This window comes from Siphateles boraxobius, unplaced genomic scaffold (assembly GCF_051911475.1).
Source record: "Siphateles boraxobius isolate OS27281-9 unplaced genomic scaffold, OSU_SipBor_1 48, whole genome shotgun sequence".
NCBI classification, from domain to species: Eukaryota; Metazoa; Chordata; class Actinopteri; order Cypriniformes; family Leuciscidae; genus Siphateles; species Siphateles boraxobius.
Window position 1 is genome coordinate 3,135,301 of NW_027509119.1, and position 22,655 is coordinate 3,157,955.

At 43.1% G+C, this 22,655-nt stretch overlaps 1 protein-coding gene across 1 annotated transcript; it reads right to left on the minus strand.

The window, feature by feature from the left end:
* Positions 1-969: 969 nt before the first annotated feature.
* LOC143710815 (globoside alpha-1,3-N-acetylgalactosaminyltransferase 1-like) lies at positions 970-5,685 on the minus strand. The gene is made up of 3 exons (XM_077202048.1): positions 5,660-5,685; positions 5,270-5,407; positions 970-3,401 (listed from the first exon to the last, which is right to left on the minus strand). Exons 1-3 carry the CDS (start codon positions 5,683-5,685, stop codon positions 2,711-2,713), a joined length of 855 nt encoding a protein of 284 aa, XP_077058163.1. The 3' UTR covers positions 970-2,710.
* Positions 5,686-22,655: the final 16,970 nt, after the last annotated feature.

Below are 22,655 nucleotides of genomic sequence, written 5' to 3' on the forward strand. Positions count from 1 at the left end.
CGCCCGGTGGACCGTCTGCTTCGCCCTGGCCGCTCGATGGACCGTCTGCTTCGTCCTGGCCGCCCGATGGACCGTCTGCTTCGCCCCTGGCCGCCCGATGGACCGTCTGCTTCGACCTGGCCGCCCGATGGACCGTCTGCTTCGCCCTGGCCGCCCGATGGACCGTCCGCTTCGCCCTGGCCGCCCGATGGACCGTCCGCTTCGCCCTGGCCGCCCGATGGACCGTCTGCTTCGCCCTGGCCGCCTGATGGACTCTGTGTTTCGTCCTGGATGCCCGATAGACTTTCTTTTTTGCCCTGCTTCCCGGTTAACCCCTCACCCCTTGTTCCTGTCTCCCTTCACGGACCTGGCCCACCATCCCTCCCCCTGATCCTCCACTGTTCCACCTCCCTCCTGAACTCTTGTGTCGTGTTTTAGTGTTGTCATGGAGCGTCTGGTAGCCGCTCCGTAGAGGGGGGGTTATGTCACAGTGTCTGGTTGTGTTCCCTTGTCTATCACTAGAGGTCCTTGTTCTCACGGTGTCCTTCACAATTGACTTCAATTCCCAGCATTCTGTCTGTCACTGTCACTCATCAGTTCATTGCACTCAGCTGTTCCCCGTAATCATTGTTCCCAGCTGTTCTGTGTTAGTCTTGTTAGATATGTGTATATATTCCCTGTCTGTGTTAGTATGGGTACGGAGTCGTTGTTTGATGTCACCACACTTCCTAGTTAAGTATCTGCCCGTTTCTTGTTTTTGTCTTGTGTTGTGGATTGCCTTATGGGATTTGGACCCCTGCCTGAATGACTACGAGTTTGGATTACCCTATTAATAAACATACTGCAATTGGACCTTCTGTCCCCTCAGTGTTTCCGTGACACTATAGGCCTATCTTTTTTATTAGATTCATTTATTATGTATTATTCATCTTTCACATAGGATTTTTGTGTGGAAAAACTGGCAAAATAACAACTGGCAAGTGCAAAATATTGATGTGTACTCTCTTTTATTTGATTACTTTAGATGAATCATTTAAATGCTGTCAATTTCACACTCTAAATTCAGTATATGAGTCTATTTGTGTTGGATTTGCCGTATCGATGTTGGTTTTTTAAAGGCCACATGTAGAGTAACCGATTGGTAAAACCCCATGGGGCGAGTAATGATGATTATTCAAATTTCTATTTCTTTTTAATTATCAAAATTTAAATTTGTTCTTTACCTGAACAAGTTTTTTTGTTTGTTTTGCAGTTCTCACTGGTGCAAATTCAAAGTCCTCATCATTAAATGTTGATATTCTGCAATATTCTGTAAATAAAATGAAATAAAAATAGCCTAGGCCTATAGAACAAACAAATCGATGTAGTGAAGAATCTTCGTCTGCTTTTCCCTGCAGCTGTCAATCAGAGTATCAGGCAGTAAAACAGTGAGAGATCTTGTGGCTGGTGCGACGCTTAGGTGATGTGACGCGCACTCCACTATGAACAAAAAGAGGAAATATAATGTAAGATAAGATGGAAAATAAGAGCAGTATTTTACTGTCTGTTTGCACATGTGCATCAATCGGATTGACTGGTAGATTTAAACAGTGAGAGATCTTGAGGCAGGCGTGATACCTTGTTTTGGCTGGCGCGACGCTAATAGTTGACGTGCACTCCATTATGGACAAAAAGAGGGAATAAAATACAAGATATAAATAAGAGCAGGATTGCACTGTCTGTTTGCACATGTGCATCGATCGGAGTGTCTGGTGGATGAAAACAGTGAGAGAACTTGAGGCAGACGCGATGCTAGGTTGTGGCTGACGCGACGTAATAGGTGATGTGACGCGCTTCATTATGGACAAAAAGAGGGAATAACATATAAGATAAGATGACAAATAAATAAATAAATAAATTAAAGAGCAGGATTGCACTGTCTGTCTCACATGCAGTGAGAGATCTTGAGGCAGACGCGACTCTAATTTGTGTCTTGTGCGATGCTTATAGGTGACGTGACACACGCTCCATTATGAACAAAAAGAAGGAATAAAATGTAAGATAAGATGGCAAATAATAGCAGTATTTTACTGTCTTTTTGCACATGTGTATCAATCGGAGTGTCAGGTGCGACGCTTAGTGAGAGCCAAGACGCTCTCAATTACGGGCAAAACAGGCGAATAAAATAAGATAAGATTACAAATAGTGTCACGAGACTCGCGGTCCGGATTAAAACGTCAGAATAAAATATAATGTGGCATATAGGTAGGCTAAATAAGAGTAGAAGGAAATGCAGGATACCTGTCTATTTGATCATGTGCATCAGTCAGAGTGTCTGGTAGCTGTAAGGCAGGTGAAAAGCATTTGGTTAATGGTGAATATTGACCTATTGTACGTACCGTTCTGGCTCCCGTTGGCTACAGGGGATACGCGCTGCATTTGGTTTAAAAACATCTTACATATTGTGCAAGGTTGCGAGGCAGGCACATATATCCGTAACTGGTCGAGTGGCAGGCGCATATAACGATGACTGGTTGAGTGGCAGGCGCATATAACGATGACTGGTCGAGTGGCAGGCGCATGTCGAGTGGCAGGCGCATGTAACGGTGACGGGTCGAGTGGGAGGCGCATGTAACGGTGACGGGTCGAATGGCAGCAGCCCCTATCGGTGATGGGTTGAGTGACAGGTCAAGTGGCAGCTCCCCCTGCCACGCAAAGATTTTACCCCTACTGATGTTTCAGTTAACAGCTGCTAAGGGTTTGGACGAATTTCATTATAGTTTTTGATAACTTGAGAGAAGCGAATGATTTTGATCTCCTCTGGTTTATATTTTGTGTCATCCCACAGATACTCGGGTGAAAGCAGTTTACTGGGTTTGTTATAAAGGAAGTACTTGTTCAAATGAGACTCCTCCTGCCATGCTGCCTCAATGGATTTAGATGCATCAATGTCCAGCTGCTCCCGGCAGGTTTTAGCAAGCTGATATACGTCTTTCACTAAGCCACCAATCACAGCCCCACCATAATAATAATCACCCTCAGCATAAGGAATGAAAGCTTGAGACTCTGGTCGGCGTTCATATGTGAATAATTCACGAGGCTTATCATAAAACCATGGATGCATGACACCAACCAGACGACTCAAAGTCTCCACCCCCCAGCGACCATAAAACTTTGAATCCACATCAAGGCTGAAAATATAGTCGGCTTCATTGAGAAGTCGACTCTCAATCAGTTTCTCCAGTCTTGCCATCCTGCTCAAACTGATCTGCTGCCATCTGTTAGAACTAGGGACTGTCAACACCGTCAAATGATGTTCTTCACTCAGTTTCACTGCAGGAACCTGTTCTGGTTGATCAGTGAACACATAATAATGCACACGAAATCCAACAAAGTAATTATGCTCTGCAGACTCCAGGAAATCTTTAAGAAACCGTGTATACCTGAAAAACAGAGAGGGAGAGTGACACAATTGTAAAATAATAAAGTGGCAAAAGTCCATTCAGTTTTAATAATATAATTCATAAAAAAATGTTTTATGCACAATTCTATAGGTCAAGGTATGCTTAGGCTGCTGAGGACAACTTAATTACACAAATGAAAATTATAATTTAATTAACTGTGACGGTATAAAAAAACAAAACCACAGTCCTCTTAAGGTAGGTACAAGTATGCAGTTAAATCTCAAAATAATTCAAATATAATTTAGTAGAATTATTTGGGGTGGGGTAACTTAAATGGGATGTCTAATGTTATTTCACGCATTCTGACGTATTTACACTGTTAAAGAGTTGGATTCTCATGCAACATGGCCAAAGTTTATGAGTTGAACGTATGACTGAACATTTCTGTACCAAATGCACTCCCTCAGGATCCATATAAGTTTCAGACATTTTTTTTTAAATGGCCCTGTATGACGTCATAACGGTTTTTATGGGCACTTCTCCCTGAAGAGCAAGCACACAGACACATCAACCAGAGCAAGTGCAAGAGCAATGCCCATCAACGTGCAAGTTTGGTTGAATTTGAGGAGCTAGGAAGAGTATCTTGGTCTAGTATTTGTCATTGAGTTATAGACAGTACTTTCTTAAAGGGATAGTTTACCCAAAAATGAAAATTAGCCCATGGTTTACACTCCCTGAAGCCATAGGTGTCACGGTAGACTAATCCATTGGTTCCTTCTCGTCTCGTGTTTATGTTGTTGTATGAAAGCACGTGTGTAGTGGGTGTGACTGAGTGACATTCCTTGATCCGCTCCAGCTGTCAATCATCTCATCACCAGCTGCAGCCGATCTCATCTCACTATATATACTCACCGCTTTCTCATCCTCTTTGTCAGATCGTTTGGTTGATGTCTCGTGTGGTGTTCCTGTCCAGTCTGCCTGCCTTTCCCGTCGTCGTGTTCCCGTGGGTTCGTTGTCTTGGTGTGGATTGTCGTTTCGTGTCTTCACTTCACGGATTCTTCACCTCACGGACTCTCACTTCACGGACTTTTCACGCTGGCCATCAAAGTCCCAGCGTCATCTTTACACGCCCGTGTCAATCATCTGTTTCGTGTTTACTGACCAATAAACCTGAGTTACCTGCTGTTGTTTCCTGTTTTGCTTGACGATCATGACAATAGGTGTATATGACATTCTTCTTTCAGACTAATAAAATCGGAGTTATATTAAAAAATGTCCTGGCTCTTCCAAGCTTTGTAATGGGTGTCAATGGGTATATTTTTTTTGGAAGTCCACGTAGTTACATGAAGGCATCGCTTCACTTCAGAAGACCTTCATTAATCCCCCCAGAGCCGTGTCGAGCACTTTTATCATGGATGGATGCGCTTTGATAGCTTGGGAAAACCCTAACAAACTTCCGGCAAATTTGAGATTTTTCTCTGCAAGTCTGTCTGTCCAAGAGCCCATTCAAGCCCTTTTTCAATTTTCCAAAACGAGGCACCAATCACAAACATTGAGGTGGCTTTACACGATGACGATAGCGCAGCGACGTTGAAGCGTCATCTCCTTCATCGCTCTGATTGGTTTTAGGTCTGTCCAATTGCGCCCAGAGGCATTTTAATGACGTCTGTTGGTGACGCCCCTTTGGAAATGGGCTGTGAATAACCTTCCCCAGACCCACTCTCAGTTATAACTGAGAAGGGTCTGGTGTCAACCAGACTATCGCTTTGATGGTTGATTTGTTGCACTTTTTCCACATTTGGTACTTTATGTAACCATCAGCATTGCTGAAAGGGCATTCTGGTTTATTTAATTTTGTTTAAATTTAAAGTCAATGAAGATCAGAGATAGGAGAGATATATACTCACTTTCCAAGAGCGAAGACTGTAGTGGCTATGGTGATGTTTTGTTGTTTGAAGATTGAATCAGTCAATATGGGATCAAAAGTTCCTTCCTGTACAACTGGGGCCAACCATGGTGCAAAGGGAAAAATTTTGCCATCTGGGCTGTTTTATATGAGGATATTCACATACATATATATATGAAATCCAAATCCAAATCCATATTAGTATAGAAGAAATATATGTAATATATATTAAATATATGTAATATATATAATGTATAAAAAAAGAACTGTTTATGTTCTTACCCCACTGCAATGGGCTGGCTGTATAAAAGCCTGTTAAAAAGCCTGCAAAAAAAAAAAAAGGCTTGTTATTCCTCATTTTGTAACGTCTGTTGTAGATGATGTGTCTTACAGTGGGCTGAACTTGGATCCTAACATCTAAAGCCCTTGATTGACTTTATTATTGTTAAAACTCATCAGGGTATTACACTAAAACCAGCTCCCCTGGTTACCTATCAACTTCAGCATTCAACAGAAAAAATGTAAAGATAACTTTCATCGCTCTTCACAGTCTCGCCCTTTAATACCTCAGCACCTTCCCACACACTTTTGTCCCTTGTAGCCACTCTTTCTGAATGGCATACGATACAATGCAATTACATATATTACATTAGCAAAAAAATAAATTAAAAGTAAAAACAAAAACAAAATTTTGGTAAAGTTAAAACAGAATTTTATGAAATATTATTAAGAAAGATTCCCTCTATTTTCCCTTTTTTAATTTACAAAGTGTTAAGACAATATAGATCAATGACTCAATGACTTGTTAGGACAAATCCTTGTTGCAGTTTGAAAGCGGTAGTTAAAGGAAGCCACCACATAAACATCTTCTGCAAAAAAAAAGTTCAGTGACTGCCATTACATAAAATACAGAAATGTGTGAGTTGCATGGATTTCTTTTCCTGGGCTCTGCATAAAATCCTGTTTCCAACACACAAGTGTAACCCACCATAAAATGCAGCTTATATGAATATACATATAATATAAACAAAGAAATTCATAATATTGCAGAAAAACAGGGATAATAAATATGTTTCATAATATATATTGAACTAAGTTATAACAACCATTCATGTCTTTTAACTTATTTGTTTCATAGTATATAACCGAAGCTATAGATTGTGAAATTCAACATTTTTCATTTTTAGTGTTTTGTTATTTAGTTTACATATACAATTCAATTACTATACAATAACTGTCTGTCTTTCTGTAAAGCTGTGTGAAAAGAGCTGTACAAATAAATACATATATGAAAATATATATTACTTGATGGCAGAAAACTGCTAGACTACCTGTTTAAAATGTTTTTACAAACTGCTTTTATCTTATCTTGTACATAGCAGTGGGATTTAGCATGCTACTTGAAGCTACAATATATAAAGCTAAAACAGCTCACATTAGCTGCAAGAAGTTGTCGCAAGAACATTTTTAGATCAGGCATTCTACTGCGGTCCGAAGGTGGGACTAATTTCTTCACCACACCGGTTAGAAACGTGTCCGAGTGTGGTTCGGCTTGGTCGGATGTCATGCTGACGTGTGTAAAAAAAAACTGTTGCGATGGCGAGGCGGATGTATCGGATTCTGCAGTTTCTCTCCACCGACTGAATAAACCTGTTTAATTTTGAGTTTTTAATCCTCAGACATCTAATTACAGTAATGTTATGCATGTTAAATATTGTGGTTATATGACAATGCCTTGGGCTGAGGAGACGCTTGAGAGCTATCTCTCTCCCGAGTCACCATCATCATTAAAAGCCCCGGCGTTACCCACCAAGCCATTAAAAGCTACTTCAGTGCTGGTGGGTAAAGCATATTCGGCAGCAGGTCAGAATGCGGCATGCTTGCATACTATGTCTATTTTGCAAGCATACCAGGCTGATCTGCTTAGGGACATGGATAATTGTGAGGAAGTCAGCGCTGACGCAATTTGAGAATTGCGTCGCGCAACAGATCTGTCTCTCCGGGCCACCAAAGAGACGGCCAAATGAGTAGGCCGTTCTATGGTAGCCCTGGTGGCCACAGAGTGACACTTAGGGCCGTTACATAGTCAACGCGAGCAACGCAAGCAAGCAACGTGAGTGACGCGAGCGACGCACTCCCTTTCATAGTCTAAACAGTGGACGCATGCAGACGCAAGCGTCACGGGCGCTGCGTGAAATGCAATACACCGCTCACGCAACAGGGGGTAGTAGAGTCGGGTCACGTCATATTCAGATCAAAATGACAACTGAAGAGGCCGGAGTGTATATTACTGATTTTATATATTGGCGGCAACAAAGGCAGCGCAGAGATAGGCGGTGGTATGTTCGCCCTTTAAACCGAAGAAGAGATCAGGATGGGGAGTTTGTGTCTCGGGTGCTTCCCATGCGAAGCGTGGACGAAGAGAGACATTTCCAGTACATTAGAATGTCGGTGGCAAAATTTGATCAATATAATTTGGTCATATTAATACGGATGTATACGTATAGGCAAGGCAAGGCAAGGCAAGTTTATTTATATAGCACATTTCATACACAATGGTAATTCAAAGTGCTTTACATAGAAGAAATTAAAATAATCAAAAGAAATCAGAATAATTAAAACAGTTTAGAATAAAAGATAAAATACAGAAATAATCAAATGAAATCAGAGTAATTAAAACATAAAATAAAATACAGTGCAAACAGTCGGACGAACTGTGGCACAGTGCTCATTCAGTAAATGCACAGCTAAACAGATGTGTTTTGAGTCTGGATTTGAATGTGACTACTGTAGGATCACATCTGATCTCTTCTGGAAGCTGGTTCCAGCTGCGGCTGGCATAGTAGCTAAAAGCAGGCTCGCCATGCTTAGAGTGAACCCTTGGTATTTCTAGCCGATGTGATCCTAATGATCTGATTGATCTGTTGGGTTTATATTCAGTGAGCATATCTGCAATGTATTGAGGTCCTTGGCCATTGAATGATTTATATACCAGTAATAATACTTTAAAATCAATCCTAAATGTAACTGGCAGCCAGTCTAAAGACCTGAGGACTGGTGTGATGTGTTCATATTTTCTGGTTCTGCTCAGAATCCTAGCAGCAGCGTTGTGTATGAGCTGCAACTGTCTTATGGTCTTTTTGGGAAGGCCAGTGAGAAGTCCATTACAATAATCCACCCTACTGGTGATGAAAGCATGCACAAGTTTTTCTAAGTCTTGACTGGAAACAAAGCATCTAATTCTTGCAATATTTTTCAGGTGATAGTATGCTGATTTAGTTATTGATTTGACATGTCTACTGAAACTAAGGTCTGACTCTAGAGACACACCCAGATTCCTGACTTGATTTTTAGTTGTTTGACCCCTAGACTTAAGGTATGCGTTCACCTTGAGAACTTCATCTTTGTTTCCAAACGCAATGACTTTAGTTTTGTCTTTGTTAAACTGAAGAAAGTTTTGGCACATCCAATTGCTTAATTCATCAATGCATTGGCAAAGGGAGTCAATGGGGCTGTAATCGTTAGGCGATAGGGATAAGTAGAGCTTCTTTCTCATTATTTGGCTCATTGGTAGCATGTACAGGTTGAATAGGAGTGGCGTAAGAATTGAGCCTTGAGGGACTCTGCATGTCATGGATGTCCACTCAGACTTATGGTCTCCTATACTCACATAATAACCTCTGCCTCCTAAGTATGACCTGAACCATTTTAGGACTATTCCAGAAAGCCCGACCCAGTTTTCTAGCCTGTCAAGAAGTATGTTGTGATCGACAGTGTCAAATGCCGCACTGAGGTCGAGTAGTACCAGCACTGATAATTTGCCTGTATCAGTATTTAAGCGAATATCATTTATTATCTTTATGAGCGCGGTCTCTGTACTGTGGTGCGGTCGGAAACCAGATTGAAAATTGTCAAAGTATCCATTTGAGTTTTGTCTTCCGCCACATGCGGTCTGCTTTTCTGCATTGTCTTTTCATATTTTGGAATGCTGTTGAGTTTCTCCAAGGTGCTTTTTGTCTGCCATTCTTCTTCCTGACTTTCACAGGATCAATGTCATCAATTACACTCTTAACTTTTGAGTTAAAAGAATCAAGGAGAAAATCAACAGAGTCAGCATATATGCTTGGTGTACACTAGTAAATAGTACACTAGTGTTCTCATTTAAGCATCTCTTCTTGACAGACACAGATCTAGCTTCAATGGCAGGAGAGATCAATATATCAAAGAAAATACAAAAATGATCAGACAGTGCTACATCCTTAATAAAAATTGATGAAATGTTTAGACCCTTACTGATAAGTAAATCTAGAGTGTGTCCACGATTATGTGTGGGTCCATGTACATGCTGAGTCAGATCAAAAGTTTTTAAAACAGTTTTGATTTATTTTGCCATATTGGTTTCTGCATTATCTATGTGAATGTTAAAATCTCCAGCAATGGCAAAGCAGTCAAACTCTGAGGAAATTGTTGATAACAGTTCTGTTAAGTTCTCAGCAAAAGCTGGAGAGTATTTTGGAGGCCTGTAAACAATGATAAGTAAAATGCGTGGAGCACCTTTTAACACAATACCCAGATATTCGAGATATTCCCAAATTATATTTGCTTACATTGATAGACATCTTTATAAAGAGCAGCTAAACCTCCGCCTCTTCTGACAGCTCTGCAGACACTCATAAAAGTAAAGTTAGGAGGGGCTATTTCATTGAGGACTGTTGCACTGCAGCTGTCTTCTAGCCAAGTTTCATTTAGCAACATAAAAACCAGGTTGTATGTGGTTATTAAGTTGTTGACTAAAAGTGATTTATTTTTAAGTGAGCCGATGTTTAAAAGTGCTAACTTAACAGTCTTACTTTTTGTCCCCACAGCAATCTTAGTATGTCGTGTAATAGGCACCAGATTAGATGGGTTTGCTGTACGGCTTTTGAAGGCCTTAGACTTTCTATCATGTAATCGAACAGCAATAGAAAAATATACAGGCACACTGGGTTCCCGCTTGTTCTGTAAACATTTGAGAAAGTTATTGTTACCATAGCGGGGACCCGACACATATCACTGAGAGCTGGTATCAGTTGTTTTCTGTTCACCTCGAGCTGCTGGAGGAGGGTGTGGGCCCTGGCGCTGTGGCAGAGGCCGAAGAGCTCTCAAAGGGGGAGGATGAGGGCGAGCTGGGCCCGCAGGCTTTGGTGGTTGTGGGGCCTGGCGTTTTTTGAGAGGGGGTGAGAGGAGTTGTTGCTCTGGTGTTATTGGAGGCTGAAATATGCTGTCCTGGTTTCCCTGGCTGTTTTCCAGAAAGTCGTCCTTGGGTGCTGTATCTTGGAGCAGTGCTAGTATGTCACAGTCTGTCTGTGGTGAGCTCTGTGAGCAGGGCTCAGCTGAGATTGTGTCCGTGAGCAGAGGTTGTTGTAGCTGAGTGGTGTTATAACTGTCCTTGTGTGATGTGTCAACCGCATGTCCATTCAGGTGCTGAAGTGAAATCCTGTGGTCATTCATACTGTATCCAGGTGTGTGTGTGTGCCATTCAGGTTGAGTGGATTGGCACACATTGCAGAAGGATGACGGAGGGAGAAGTAGATATTGTCCTTTAGCACTCTTGAACCAAGTTTGTTTGGGTGGTGGCCATCCTGTTGAAACAGTTGCCTCTGACTCCAGAAAAGATTGAAGTTGTCAATAAAGTTCACTCCTTTTATATTGCAGGTTTTTTGCAGCCATTAAGCCCAATCAACCGTGAAAACCTGTTTGTTCCTCTTGCTGGGAGTGGTCCACTGATGAATGTCTGAACTTTCAGTCTTTTAAGTGTTTCAAAAAGTTCATTGAAATCCTTTTTAAGAAGTTCCGACTGCTCTTTATGAATATCATTCTTCCCCACATGAATGATGAGTCGATTTGCAGTCTTATGTTTCATCAGAATGTTCTGAAGTTCCCTGTTTACATCAGATGTTGTTGCTTGTGGAAGGCAGCACGTTGTTGTATCCCTGCTATTAATTCGACCTTGAGCCCCAGTTAGCATCAGTGTTAGCTACTGGCTGATTCAGTCTGTGTTTGATCACATTCATCAAATTTGGGGATTCCTCATTCATTAATACTTCAAATCTGTTCTCAAGATGTATAGGCGGTGGTAGGAGACCAGTGTTTGCAGTCCTTGTCAGAGCCGTATCTGGGGTAGAGGATGCTACTGCAGTAATATGTGATGCTCGTGACAATCTGATGTCTCGAGGGCCTTTGGGTCTCGCACCCTGTTTGTGCCATCGATTAGTAAGTCGATCGGCTTGTTTCTCTACACTCAGTATGGCCTGTCAAGAAGCACTAGATTCGTGGGGCTCACCGGCTGTATGCTGAGGGCGTCCATGAGGAAGCTCTGTTGTGTGTTCCGTCTGGTTGGGTGGTCCCGCAATTAACTTTGTTTCAAGAATTGCAATCCTTTGTAAAAGTCTGTGGCAGTTGGAGCAGCAAGTAGATTCCAGAGGAGGCATTTTCTTATCCTTATGAATGCAGGCAGTTGTGTTTTCTCTTCCCCGGAATGTAAGCTTTCAGTGGGAGGCTGGTCGAATAAAATAATTCTGCTTTTTTTTGTAGTAATCCAAGCGTTTGAGCACTGTGCTGATTTGCTGAAGTTAAAATAAGGTGATAAAAGGAGATAAAATATAGAAATATAAAAGCGATAGAGCAAAGCGCGGAGCAGTAAGCGAGAGCGTCCGAACAGTAGCTGAGCAGGAAGTCAAGGTATAAGCTTGCATAATTTTTCCTCTTCGCCCGCCATTGTATTCAAACCTTCTGTAAACATAATATACTTGAATTAATGTACAATACTTGCAATGTCGCATAGTATTGCGTGCATCGGTGCGTCGCATATCAAAAACCAGGACGACTCATTAGGCTACGCATCGACGCATTATGGGGGCCGAAGCGTAGCGATGAGTAGCCTTGCGGACGCGTATGCGTACTGATGCGCACTGCGTCAAAAGGGGTGTATACGGGAGAATTCAGACAATGAATACGCCCGCTAAATGTGCTGTTTGGCAGGGATCTTTGGAACTTTGTTACGCGTACCTGTAAATGCCCGCAAAGGCCCGAAAACAGGAACTTGTCTGACCACATGCTGTTAGTTGATGGCTTGCTTTGTAAATGCTAATTTGTTTTGGGACTGGCAGCTCAAGATTGCCCCTATTTCCCTGCCCCCCTCATTAGTATTCAGGAAAGGTGGGCTGATAAGTGCTTTACATTGTGTCAATCTACAACAAAGACTAGACTGTAGACCCTGAAAAGCAGTTTGTATCTAGGTGTCCTCTGCTCTTCAAGATGGCTTGCAAAAGATCGCTGGAGTTTTACGGAGAGCAGAGTAGAGATGTTACTCCTTTACGTCGGGACAATGTGGCTATTCAAACTCCGAGTCCGAACGAAAACAGACTGGTGTATATGGTAAATGCAAGTTTGAAGAGGATATTTGAAAAGCTGGAGACGATGGGCAAGAGGTAGGATAAGATGGAGGCTGACATCAATGAGCTCAAAGAGGCAAAAGAGGAGCCTGCTTCAAAGAAATTAAAGAGAGCTGGGAATAATTCTGTTGCGGTAAGTTATTTTCTGACCGTCACAAACATTTGACGGTGTCCGCTTAACTTTGTGTGCTTTATTTATTAATGTATTTGAATTGAGCCCTCATACTATGTTGGATGTTTACAGAAAGCTGTATGGAGATTGCACAATGGGGAAAATAACATACACAAATATGGCCCACAGACAAGGTATATCTTTAAAACTATTGTTTCATAACAGTTCTTTCTTCTAAATTATATTTTTAATCAACCTTCTTTAATTACTGCTCCACAGTCTATCCTCCCCCCACAACCTCGAGGTCACAACCTATCTTTATAATGGCGTCTCCATGGCTGTACTGGACGTAGATCCTGCTGTTTTTAAAGGTAAGTCACAAGAGAATGTCCCAAGGCTACAACTATTTATCTGTATAGATTAGTTAGTTATAAATAAACACATTCTCCCCCGTCACTATCTTCCTCTCTCTAGCATCCTGCAAGACGTATTTTGAAACTGTTAGAAGGGGTTACAGGATGGCCCAAGATGAGAACAAAGACAAGATGGAGGACAGCAGGATCATTGTGCACATGAGACAAAGAAAAAGAAGAGTAAGTGTAAATAAATATAAATCTCAGTAAAAGACTCAGCCTGGGAGAGGCTCCCATCCCAACCAATTTGATATTTTCAGTGGTTTAATTACTTTTTTCCCTCCTATTTTGCAGCTGCTGAGCAGCAGGACTGGCTTTCTCCAGACAAGAGGAAGAGGCAGCTATCTGGAAGACTACAACAGTTGACCACATGTCTGAAGAGGAGGATGCTATCTTGGATGGAAAGTCAGTGTGGGTTGTTCGGCCTCCAACCCACAGTACAGTTTTGTCTGCGCCGTGTGGGGTGCTACAAAAAAGACTGGAAGCAGACCAGAAGTACTTGGGAACTCATCATGCACGAGTTGGTGCAGATCGAGTCGCGGTGGAGACCACAGAAGCTGGCCTGTGAATTATTTTAGTATTACGCATCTAAATATTATTCTATAGTATAATTTGAATATTCTGTTGTTTTTTTATATATAGTATTATTTATATTATAAAGTATTATTTATAGATTGTATTATATATAATTCTATATAGTTTTCTATATATACTGCATTTATATATTCTATACAATTCCATATTGTTATCTATTTATAAATTCTATTATTTATATATTGTACTATTTATATATTCTAAAGTATTTGTATATTATATTGTTTTCTATATATTATACACAGACCTTATATATTATATGGGGTTATATATTGTATGACTAATAGTAAAGTGTATTCTGTGCTAATGTATTTTTATTTATAGAATTTTGAATGTGTGTATATATATATGTCATGTGCCCAGTGTCATTTACAAATAATAAAAATAACAAACTCAACTTTGTCTATCTGATTGTCTTGACATTATAACCATGAACACCAATGATAATACATATTAATAATGAGAAATAATAAACCCAAATGAGGCCATAAACTGGACCAATAGTGTGGGGGTTTAGAGGAGGGACAAAGCATTGAGCAGCCAATCCTATGTAAGACCTCTGACCAATTGAAGGAGGCCACTGCCTTGTGTCCCAAAGGTGTGAAATGCTAATATTCCCTTGCATTGACCCCGACCGGGGGATTATTCACCATGGTAACTGATGGCCCTTAGTGGCTCCCTGCTGTGCGCCAAACTTGGTACATATCCAGGAGTATTCGGGATTGTGTGACGGGACAGCAAACTCCCGTACACACACGTTTATTTGTGGAGTATACAGGAGTACTCAGGAGTTTTACATGCCCGATTACAGCTCTTTTCACGCAGTGGCGTTGACTATTTATTGGCCCTTATGGTTGAATTTATCTGATATTAAAGATAGAGACAGATCTGTTCTTTTGGACGCTCCACTTTCGCCTTTGAGTTTATTCGGCGACGCCATAAACAGTGTCGACGATAGATTTCAGGAGTCGAAATAGCAATCAGCGGCGTCCCAGAAGTTTCTTCCTTGCCGATCTAATGTCCGTGAGACTGCTGGACGGGAGCAGTCTCGGCCGTCTACACACACCTCGCAGCACAGAGTGCAGCAAATACAAAGCGTCGCCACTCGGGCTCCTCCACAATCATGGGGGCCTGGGTGGCGGTCACAGTCGGAGCCTGTTAGAGGTAGACCAGATCTGAGGACTGTCATTATCTCTAAAAAGGCTTAGACGAAGAAGAAGTCCTGACGCCGAGGCTATCAGGCTTCTGAGGGTGCTCCAGTACAGACTCTTCTATGAAAGGGGCTATAGAAAGAGTTCCTCCTCCCAGCAGGGAGTCAGGGTTTTACAGCCGTTATTTCATTGTTCCAAAAACGGATGGGGGGTTGCGTCCTATTCTAGATCTGCACCAACTAAACCACAGGGTTCAGTAACTCAAGTTCAAGATGCTTACACTTAAACATATTGTGTCAGAGATTCAGTGTGAGGACTGGTTTGTCACGATAGACTTGAAGGACGCTTACTTCCATGTATCCATCCAAGTTCCTGAGGTTCGCTTTCGGGGGCGAAGCGTACCAGTATGGGGTTCTTCCGTTCGGCCTAGGTTTATCACCCGCACCTTCACAAAATGTGGATGCAGCTCTGGCTTCCCTGAGACTCCAGGGCATCCGCGTGTTGAACTATATCGGCGATTGGTTGATTTTAGCTCAGTCCGAGCAGATGGCAGTTCGACATCGGGGTGTCGTTCTGTCTCAAATGAAGATGTTGGGGTTGAAGCTCAATGCCAAGAACAGTGTGCTCCTCCCATCTCAGAGGACCACTTTTCTAGGTGTTGTATGGGATTCGATAACGATGTGGGCACAATTGTCAACACCACGTATTTCTTTGATTCTTTCACCCGTAAATGGGGTAAAACTAGGCCAGTCACTCACTGTGAAACAGTTTCAGAGACTGTTTGGTCTCATGGCAGCAAACATAACTTTTGGCCTCCTGCACATGAGACCCCTGCAGTGGTGGCTCAAGACCAAGGGGTTTTCTCTGAGGGGAAATCCTTTCGCATGTTCAAGGTCACACGGCGATGCATACATGCCTTAGTCATGTTGAACCAACCTTGGTTCCTCGCCCAAGGCCCAGTGCTGGAGGCTTCGTCAACGCATAACGCTATTGACGGATGCTTCCCTCAAAGGTTGGGGGGCGATTATGAGTAGTCATGATCATGAGCTCGGCGAAAGGTCTTTGGCAGGACCATCTACTTCTTGGCACATCAATCGTCTAGAAATGATGGCGGTGTTTCGAGCACTCAAGCACTTCCTGCCAGACCTAAGAGGTCACCATGTGCTTGTCCGCATGGACAACACATCGGTGGTCTCTTATATCAACAATCAGGGGGGTCTGAAGTCACGTCATCTTTGCAAACTGGCTCATCGGATCCCCTTATGGGCCCAGGAGAAATGACTGTCTCTCAGAGGCTCTCCGATGGAGATTCCGATCAGTAGGGATCTGCTGTCCTAAGCAGGCAGGACGATTTATCAACCTCGCCCGGAATTGTGGAAACTGTGGGCCCAGCTCATAGAATGAGGTCTCTCGATGGAGGTCGTGGAGACCATACTCCAATTTAGAGCTCCCTCCACGAGAAGACTGTATCCATTGAAATGGAAACTGTTTTCTGCCTGGTGCGGAGAACGGCAACTGAATCCTGTTAACTGCCCTGTTGGTACAGTACTTGATTATCGGCAAAACGTTTCTCTGTGGGGTTATCCCTTCTCTGCGGCTATATCTGCTTACCACACTCCTCTGGGTGGTGCATCATTGGGGAGAGATCCTGTCATTACTCGTTTTCTTCGTGGCACCCTGAGGCTGAGGCTTGCACTGCGCAATAGAGCACCGCCTTGGGATTTGGCCGTTGTACTGGAGTGCCTGGCATTGGCTCCATTTGAGCCCATTGAAGAGGTTTCAGTAAAGTTCCTTACACTCTTGTTGGTTGCTCCTTCGTGCCTAGAATGTGTACCTGGTATGTTGAAAGCCTTTCTTCACCCTAGGCCGGGTTATATTCTTAAGGTCCTTACTAATGTTTCGGGCCAATCGTGCTGCAGGCCTTCTGTCCTCCACCTTTTATTACACCAGATCAGGAAAATCTTAAGCATCCAAAGACCGAACAGGGCACAGCAGATTATTTACACAGAGCTGCCCTGTGGAATTATTCAGATCAATTATTTGTCTGTTTCAGGGTCACCAAGAAAAGGTTAACCTGCTTCCAAGCAGATTATGAGCAAGTGGGTAGTCGAGGCTATCTCACTTGCTTATGAAGCGGCTGGTCAGGCGGCTGGTCAGCCTTCACCTTTGGCTGTCCGGGCTCATTTTACTAGGAGTATGGCTGCCTCTAAGGCTTTATTATCGGGAGTTTCCCTCCTTCAAATCTGTGATATGGCAGGCTGGTCCTCACCGCATGCTTTTGTTACATTTTATGATTTGGATCTTGGATCTAGGGGTGCTTGCTTCTTAGTGTGCACAATGACTTCACACAGAACAGGCACTTGCTATTATGGCGTCGTGGGTATGGTGTTCCCACCGCGTCTCGACGCAGCTCGAGTTCCCTTGAAAGGGAACGACTCAGGTTAAGTATGTAACCCTTTGTCCCTGAGAGGGAACGAGACGCTGCGTTGCCCTGCCATACTCCCTGCATGCCTGTGATCGACTTGCTTCGGCCTATCAGATGCTAACGAGGGTCTGTTTTCAGGTGTGCTTTTTAGTTTCCTGGTCGATGACGTCACCCGCCTATGACGTCTTGTCTTTCCATTGGAATGATTATACACGTGCTTCACGACGCAATCAGACCATATATTTCAAAGCAACTTTAGACTGGAGGATTATCATCCCAGCGATATGGAGTTCCCAGCGAAGCAGGACCAAGTGAGACTCCGGGCTGGTGCAGTGTCACAGCACCTTAAAGGGGTCATATGGTGCGATTTCTTGTTTTCTTTTTTCTTTAGTGTGTTAGTGTGTTATGTAGCTGTTAGTGCAAGTATAAGATCTGCAGAGTTACAAAACTCAAAGTCTCAAACCTAAAGAGATTTTCTTTATAAAAGTTAAGGCTCAGCCACATCTTCCTAAAACGATTCGTTCAAACACAGCTCCACAAATCTACATCAGTATGTGAGGGCAGAGCTTCATAACCGCCCAAATGTATACACAAAGAAAGAAGGCGTAACTTTTATTTTAACTCGCTGTATTATTGTTGCCGCCGTGTCATTGAGACGCTGTGTTTTTCATTGCGAAAACAAACTACTGTGGCTCTTCCACTGCAAGGTACGGTACAGCTCACTTTGGCTCGCTTCAAATGGTACCACCTCTGTTGAGGTTCCAAGCTTACCGTACCGATACTAAAATGTGACGTGAAAACACTGGTAGTGAGGATTCTGTCTGACCAATCAGTGATCTGCAGTGTCATTGTATTTGTGACACGAGACACCAAACCCGCTAAATTTAAGTAGCCAGTAACAACCACCGCTGTAAAACCTGTTTTTAAACTACTTGCTTGACTCAAGCATCAAGAACACCACCCCCTCGATAGGCTCCATTGTTCCTGTGTTGTGCGTTTGAAATGTGGCGCATTTACAATGATGTCATGGCAGTAGAGGCGGCGCAACTATAACGATCCGTCTATAATCCCACCAACTTTGAAGCGGTACTAACTGCAGTGGATAAGCGAACCGAGCCGTACCACGCATTGGAAAAGCGAAGCGAGCCGAACCATGTAGAGCTGAACTGTATCGAGCCGTACCATGCAGTGGAAAAGTGCCATTTGTTTGGCCTTCCAAAAGAGGATACAATATGTTGGAAAGGAACAACCAATCAGATCAGTAATTACTCCATTACGTCAGTCACTTTCTGTTCCTGATGAGCCTACCACGCTAGGTAAGCTACCAATTGGGTTTCTCCAGCATGTGCACTGAACTTAACTTTCATGGTCAAAGTGGATATGTTTAAGTTGTGAGTCAATGCTCCCATGTAAGTAATTTGATGTGTCAATTTTTTTATTGAATGTCACATACTATGAATAATCAAAACATCATGAGTTTGTTTGCCTATGAGGGGACGACTATTCTAGAGTCTAGACTAAGATACACTTGAGTTCAGTATAATAATGATCACTGATTAATGCTTTCACTGTGTATAAATGTATGTTTGAATAATGTATAGATCCGTTCTGTAATTATATTAGCTTATTGTGTAATAACTCAGCAAAAGATATTTTGGATAATTCCGTTTATAAGCGCTATTGTAAAAATCGGTATTACAGTAAATAATGTTATGTTTATAATAGAACGATATTGGGATAAATGCAAGATGTTGTTCATGATGATGGAAATGTTTGATATTAGCTAATTATTGTTTATTTTTCACTGTTTCAAACCACACAACATACTACCTCAGATACCACGTCTAATAAATTAATTAAATTCAATGCCCTGACTGTGCCAACAATCATACAATAAATAATTCTATAATTCATTTTCAATCTGTACAAAACCACTTTAACTATACATTTTTGTGTTGGCTGTGTCTACATATAACGTTTTTATACAGTAAGACTATTGTGATTGTGATTTCTTTAGTCTTTATAAAGCCTTTATAAAGTCTCCGAATTGCTGACAACACATGCAGGTAAGGGTCCAAAACTAGCTTTGCTATTGCCTGATACATGATAATAATCTGTACAATATTATGATCTGAGCATAGTGTTACATTTAGTCAGCTAACATGTCTAATCCAACACTGGTTTCTCACTAAGACACCTGCCCTGTTCTCCTCACACCACAACTCAATTAGTCTCCTCTGACCGTTGTTCTGTCTAATCTTGGCTTGTCCCTGCTCTCTTGGCTGCATAGCAGGCTCATAATTATATGACTGAGGTCTGTCATACGAGTATACATTTACGATTTCCTCAGCGTCCGAACTGTTATTGCGATCCATTGCTTTCATATTGTTTAAATTGGCCGCACTCCCTCCTGTAACGTGACTTCCGATTTTGCCGATTTTCAGAATCTAGTTCCTACATTATTTTTCAATACATTGAGTCACTGGGTACTCTATCCTGCAATATGCCTTTTAAGATTCTTTTTAATATGGCAATAAAAATACTGCCGCTTTCTTAAGGTCTTATTATCACCTTATTAAAATGAAGTAAAAGAGACAGACAAATGTTTACTTTCAGGAGCCTTCATGTATTTTGAATTTGCAGCAGGAATCCCTTAAGTGAGAACGAGAAGTTTAAAGCTTACAGGCTTCCGTACGTCCACCAACCACATTGTCTTCCGGGATTTTTAACGGTTCGATTCTCTCACGTTCCAAATGTGTTCTATCAGGTTGAGGTCAGGGCAGTCAAGTTCCTCCACACCAAACTTGCTCATTCATGTCTTTATGGACCTTGCTTTGGGCACTGGTGTGCAGTCATGTTGGAACAGGAACTTCCCCAAAACTGTTCCCACAAAGTTGGGAGAATGAAATTGTCTGAACTGTCTTGGTATGCTGAAGCATTAAGAGTTCCTTTCACTGGAACTAAGGGGCCAAGCCCAACCCCTGAAAAACAACCCCACACCATAATGCCCCCTCCATCAAACTTTACACTTGGCACAATGCAGTCAGGCAAGTACCGTTCTCCTGGCAACCACCAAACCCAGACTCGTCCATCGGATTGCCAGACAGAGAAGAGTGATTCGTCCCTTCAGAGAACACATCTCCACTGCTCTAGAGTCCAGTGGTGGCGTGCTTTACATCACTGCATCCGACACTTTGTATTGCACTTGGTGATGCTAGGCCATGGAAACCTATTCCATGAAGCTCTCTACGCACTGTTCTTGAGCTAATCTGAAGGCCACACGAAGTTTGGAGGTTTGTAGCTTTTGACTCTGCAGAAAGTTGGTGACTTCTATGCGCCTCAGCATACACTGACCACGCTCTGTGATTTTACGTGGCCTACCACTTCATGGCTGAGTTGGTGTTGTTCCCAATTGCTTCTACTTTGTCATAATACCACTAACAGCTGAACGTGGGATATTTAGTAGTTTGGAAATTTTATGAATGGACTTATTGCAAAGGTGGCAACCTATCACGGTACCATGCTTGAATTCACTAAGCTCCTGAGAGCGACCCATTCTTTCACAAATGTTTTTAGAAGCAGTCTGCATGCCTAGACGCTTGATTTTATACACCTGAGGCCATAGAATTTATTGGAACACCTGCATTCAATGATTTGGAGGGGTGTCCCATACTTTTGCCAATATAGGGTGCTACTCAATTTTTATTTGTGCATCCTCGTTTCCTTTCCTTATTTCCTTTCCTCGCGTCTCAGCTCCACCCCCTGTAGGATGCGAGGGAAGGACGCAAGGAAAGAAAATGAGGACGGAGGAATCGAATGAAAGCTTTTTTATACATTGGAATACTTGATCACTCGAGCGTCTGCCTTTATGTTGTAGATTAAGAAATTCATAGTAAATAATAATAAAGCAAGATACCCTGTTGAAATATGTGAGATGTATGTGTGGCGAGGGGGGCGTGGTCTCGCGAAGTCTGTAGCGAGAGACGAGTCAGCGAGCTGTGCGGTGAGTAAGTAGGTCAAGTGCAGATGATGAACACCTGTGTCTGATTGCAGTGATTGGCGTGGAGACCGCATATAAGCTGCCAGGAATGAGTGAGCGGGGAGAGAGAGGCTTGGGACTCACTCTCTCTCTCTCTCGTCCCCTTCTCTCCCCAAACCTGTTCCCCTTCCCAGGTCTCGTGGGGGGCTGATGCCCCGGCTGGCGCCGAGATGGAAAACGGGGGCTCCCGCGGAGCCTGTCCCCACATTCAGGGCCCCACCCAGGGGGGCTGCATCCATCGACCACTCCGCTCCGATTCCGGCAGCCCTGCGCTCTCCAAGCCAATCCCTTGAACCGCTTCCCGCCACTGGGGCGGCGGGGAGGCCTGGGCCGGCCTGTTGGCGCTGCGGGGACCCGGGACACTTTATCGACCGGTGTCCGGTGATGGAGGTGGGGACACTGATCCGGGTTCCTGACGCGCCACAGGCTGCCCCCGATCAAGCTGGCCTGTACCAGATACCAGTGAGTATCAAGGGGGGGTACTTATCAGGCTTTGGTGGATTCAGGCTGCAACCAAACCTCCATTCATCAAAGCCTGATTCAACCTGGGGACTTGGATAACAGCCGTATGGTTAAGGTGCGGTGTGTGCACGGGGTGGTGGTAAATTATCCTATAATGCCTGTGGTAATTCAATTTAGGGGACAAAAGCATAGCGTAGAGGTAGCAGTTAATCCGCACCTCCGGCATCCGCTAATTCTGGGAACGAATTGGCCTGCTTTTAGTAAATTATTGGGGTCTTTATGTGCGGATGCCCCTTGGGAAAAGAAAAGCAAGGGAAAGACGGCGGTTGTTCAGGTGGTAGATGCTGAGCCGGGACCTCTGGCGTCTGCTGCAGGGGAAAGGAGTACTCTGGAGAGAACTATCCTCACAGAGCGCGATGATTTTCCCCTGGAGCAGTCCCAGGATGAGACATTAAAACATGCGTTTAATCAGGTCCGTTCTATCGACGGTCAGGTACTCCACCAAGACCAACCGCTCTCTTATCCCTATTTTGCTATTTTAAAAGATAAGTTGTATCGGGTGACCCAAGACACCCAGTCAAAAGAGGATACAACTCAGTTGTTAGTTCCTAAAAGCCGCCGGGAAATGCTTTTTCAGGCGGCTCACTGTAATCCCATGGCCGGGCATTTAGGTCAAATGGCGACACTAAACCGTCTCATGGCCCGGTTCTTCTGGCCGGGCATTCACGAGGATGTGCGCAAGTGGTGCGTGTCTTGTC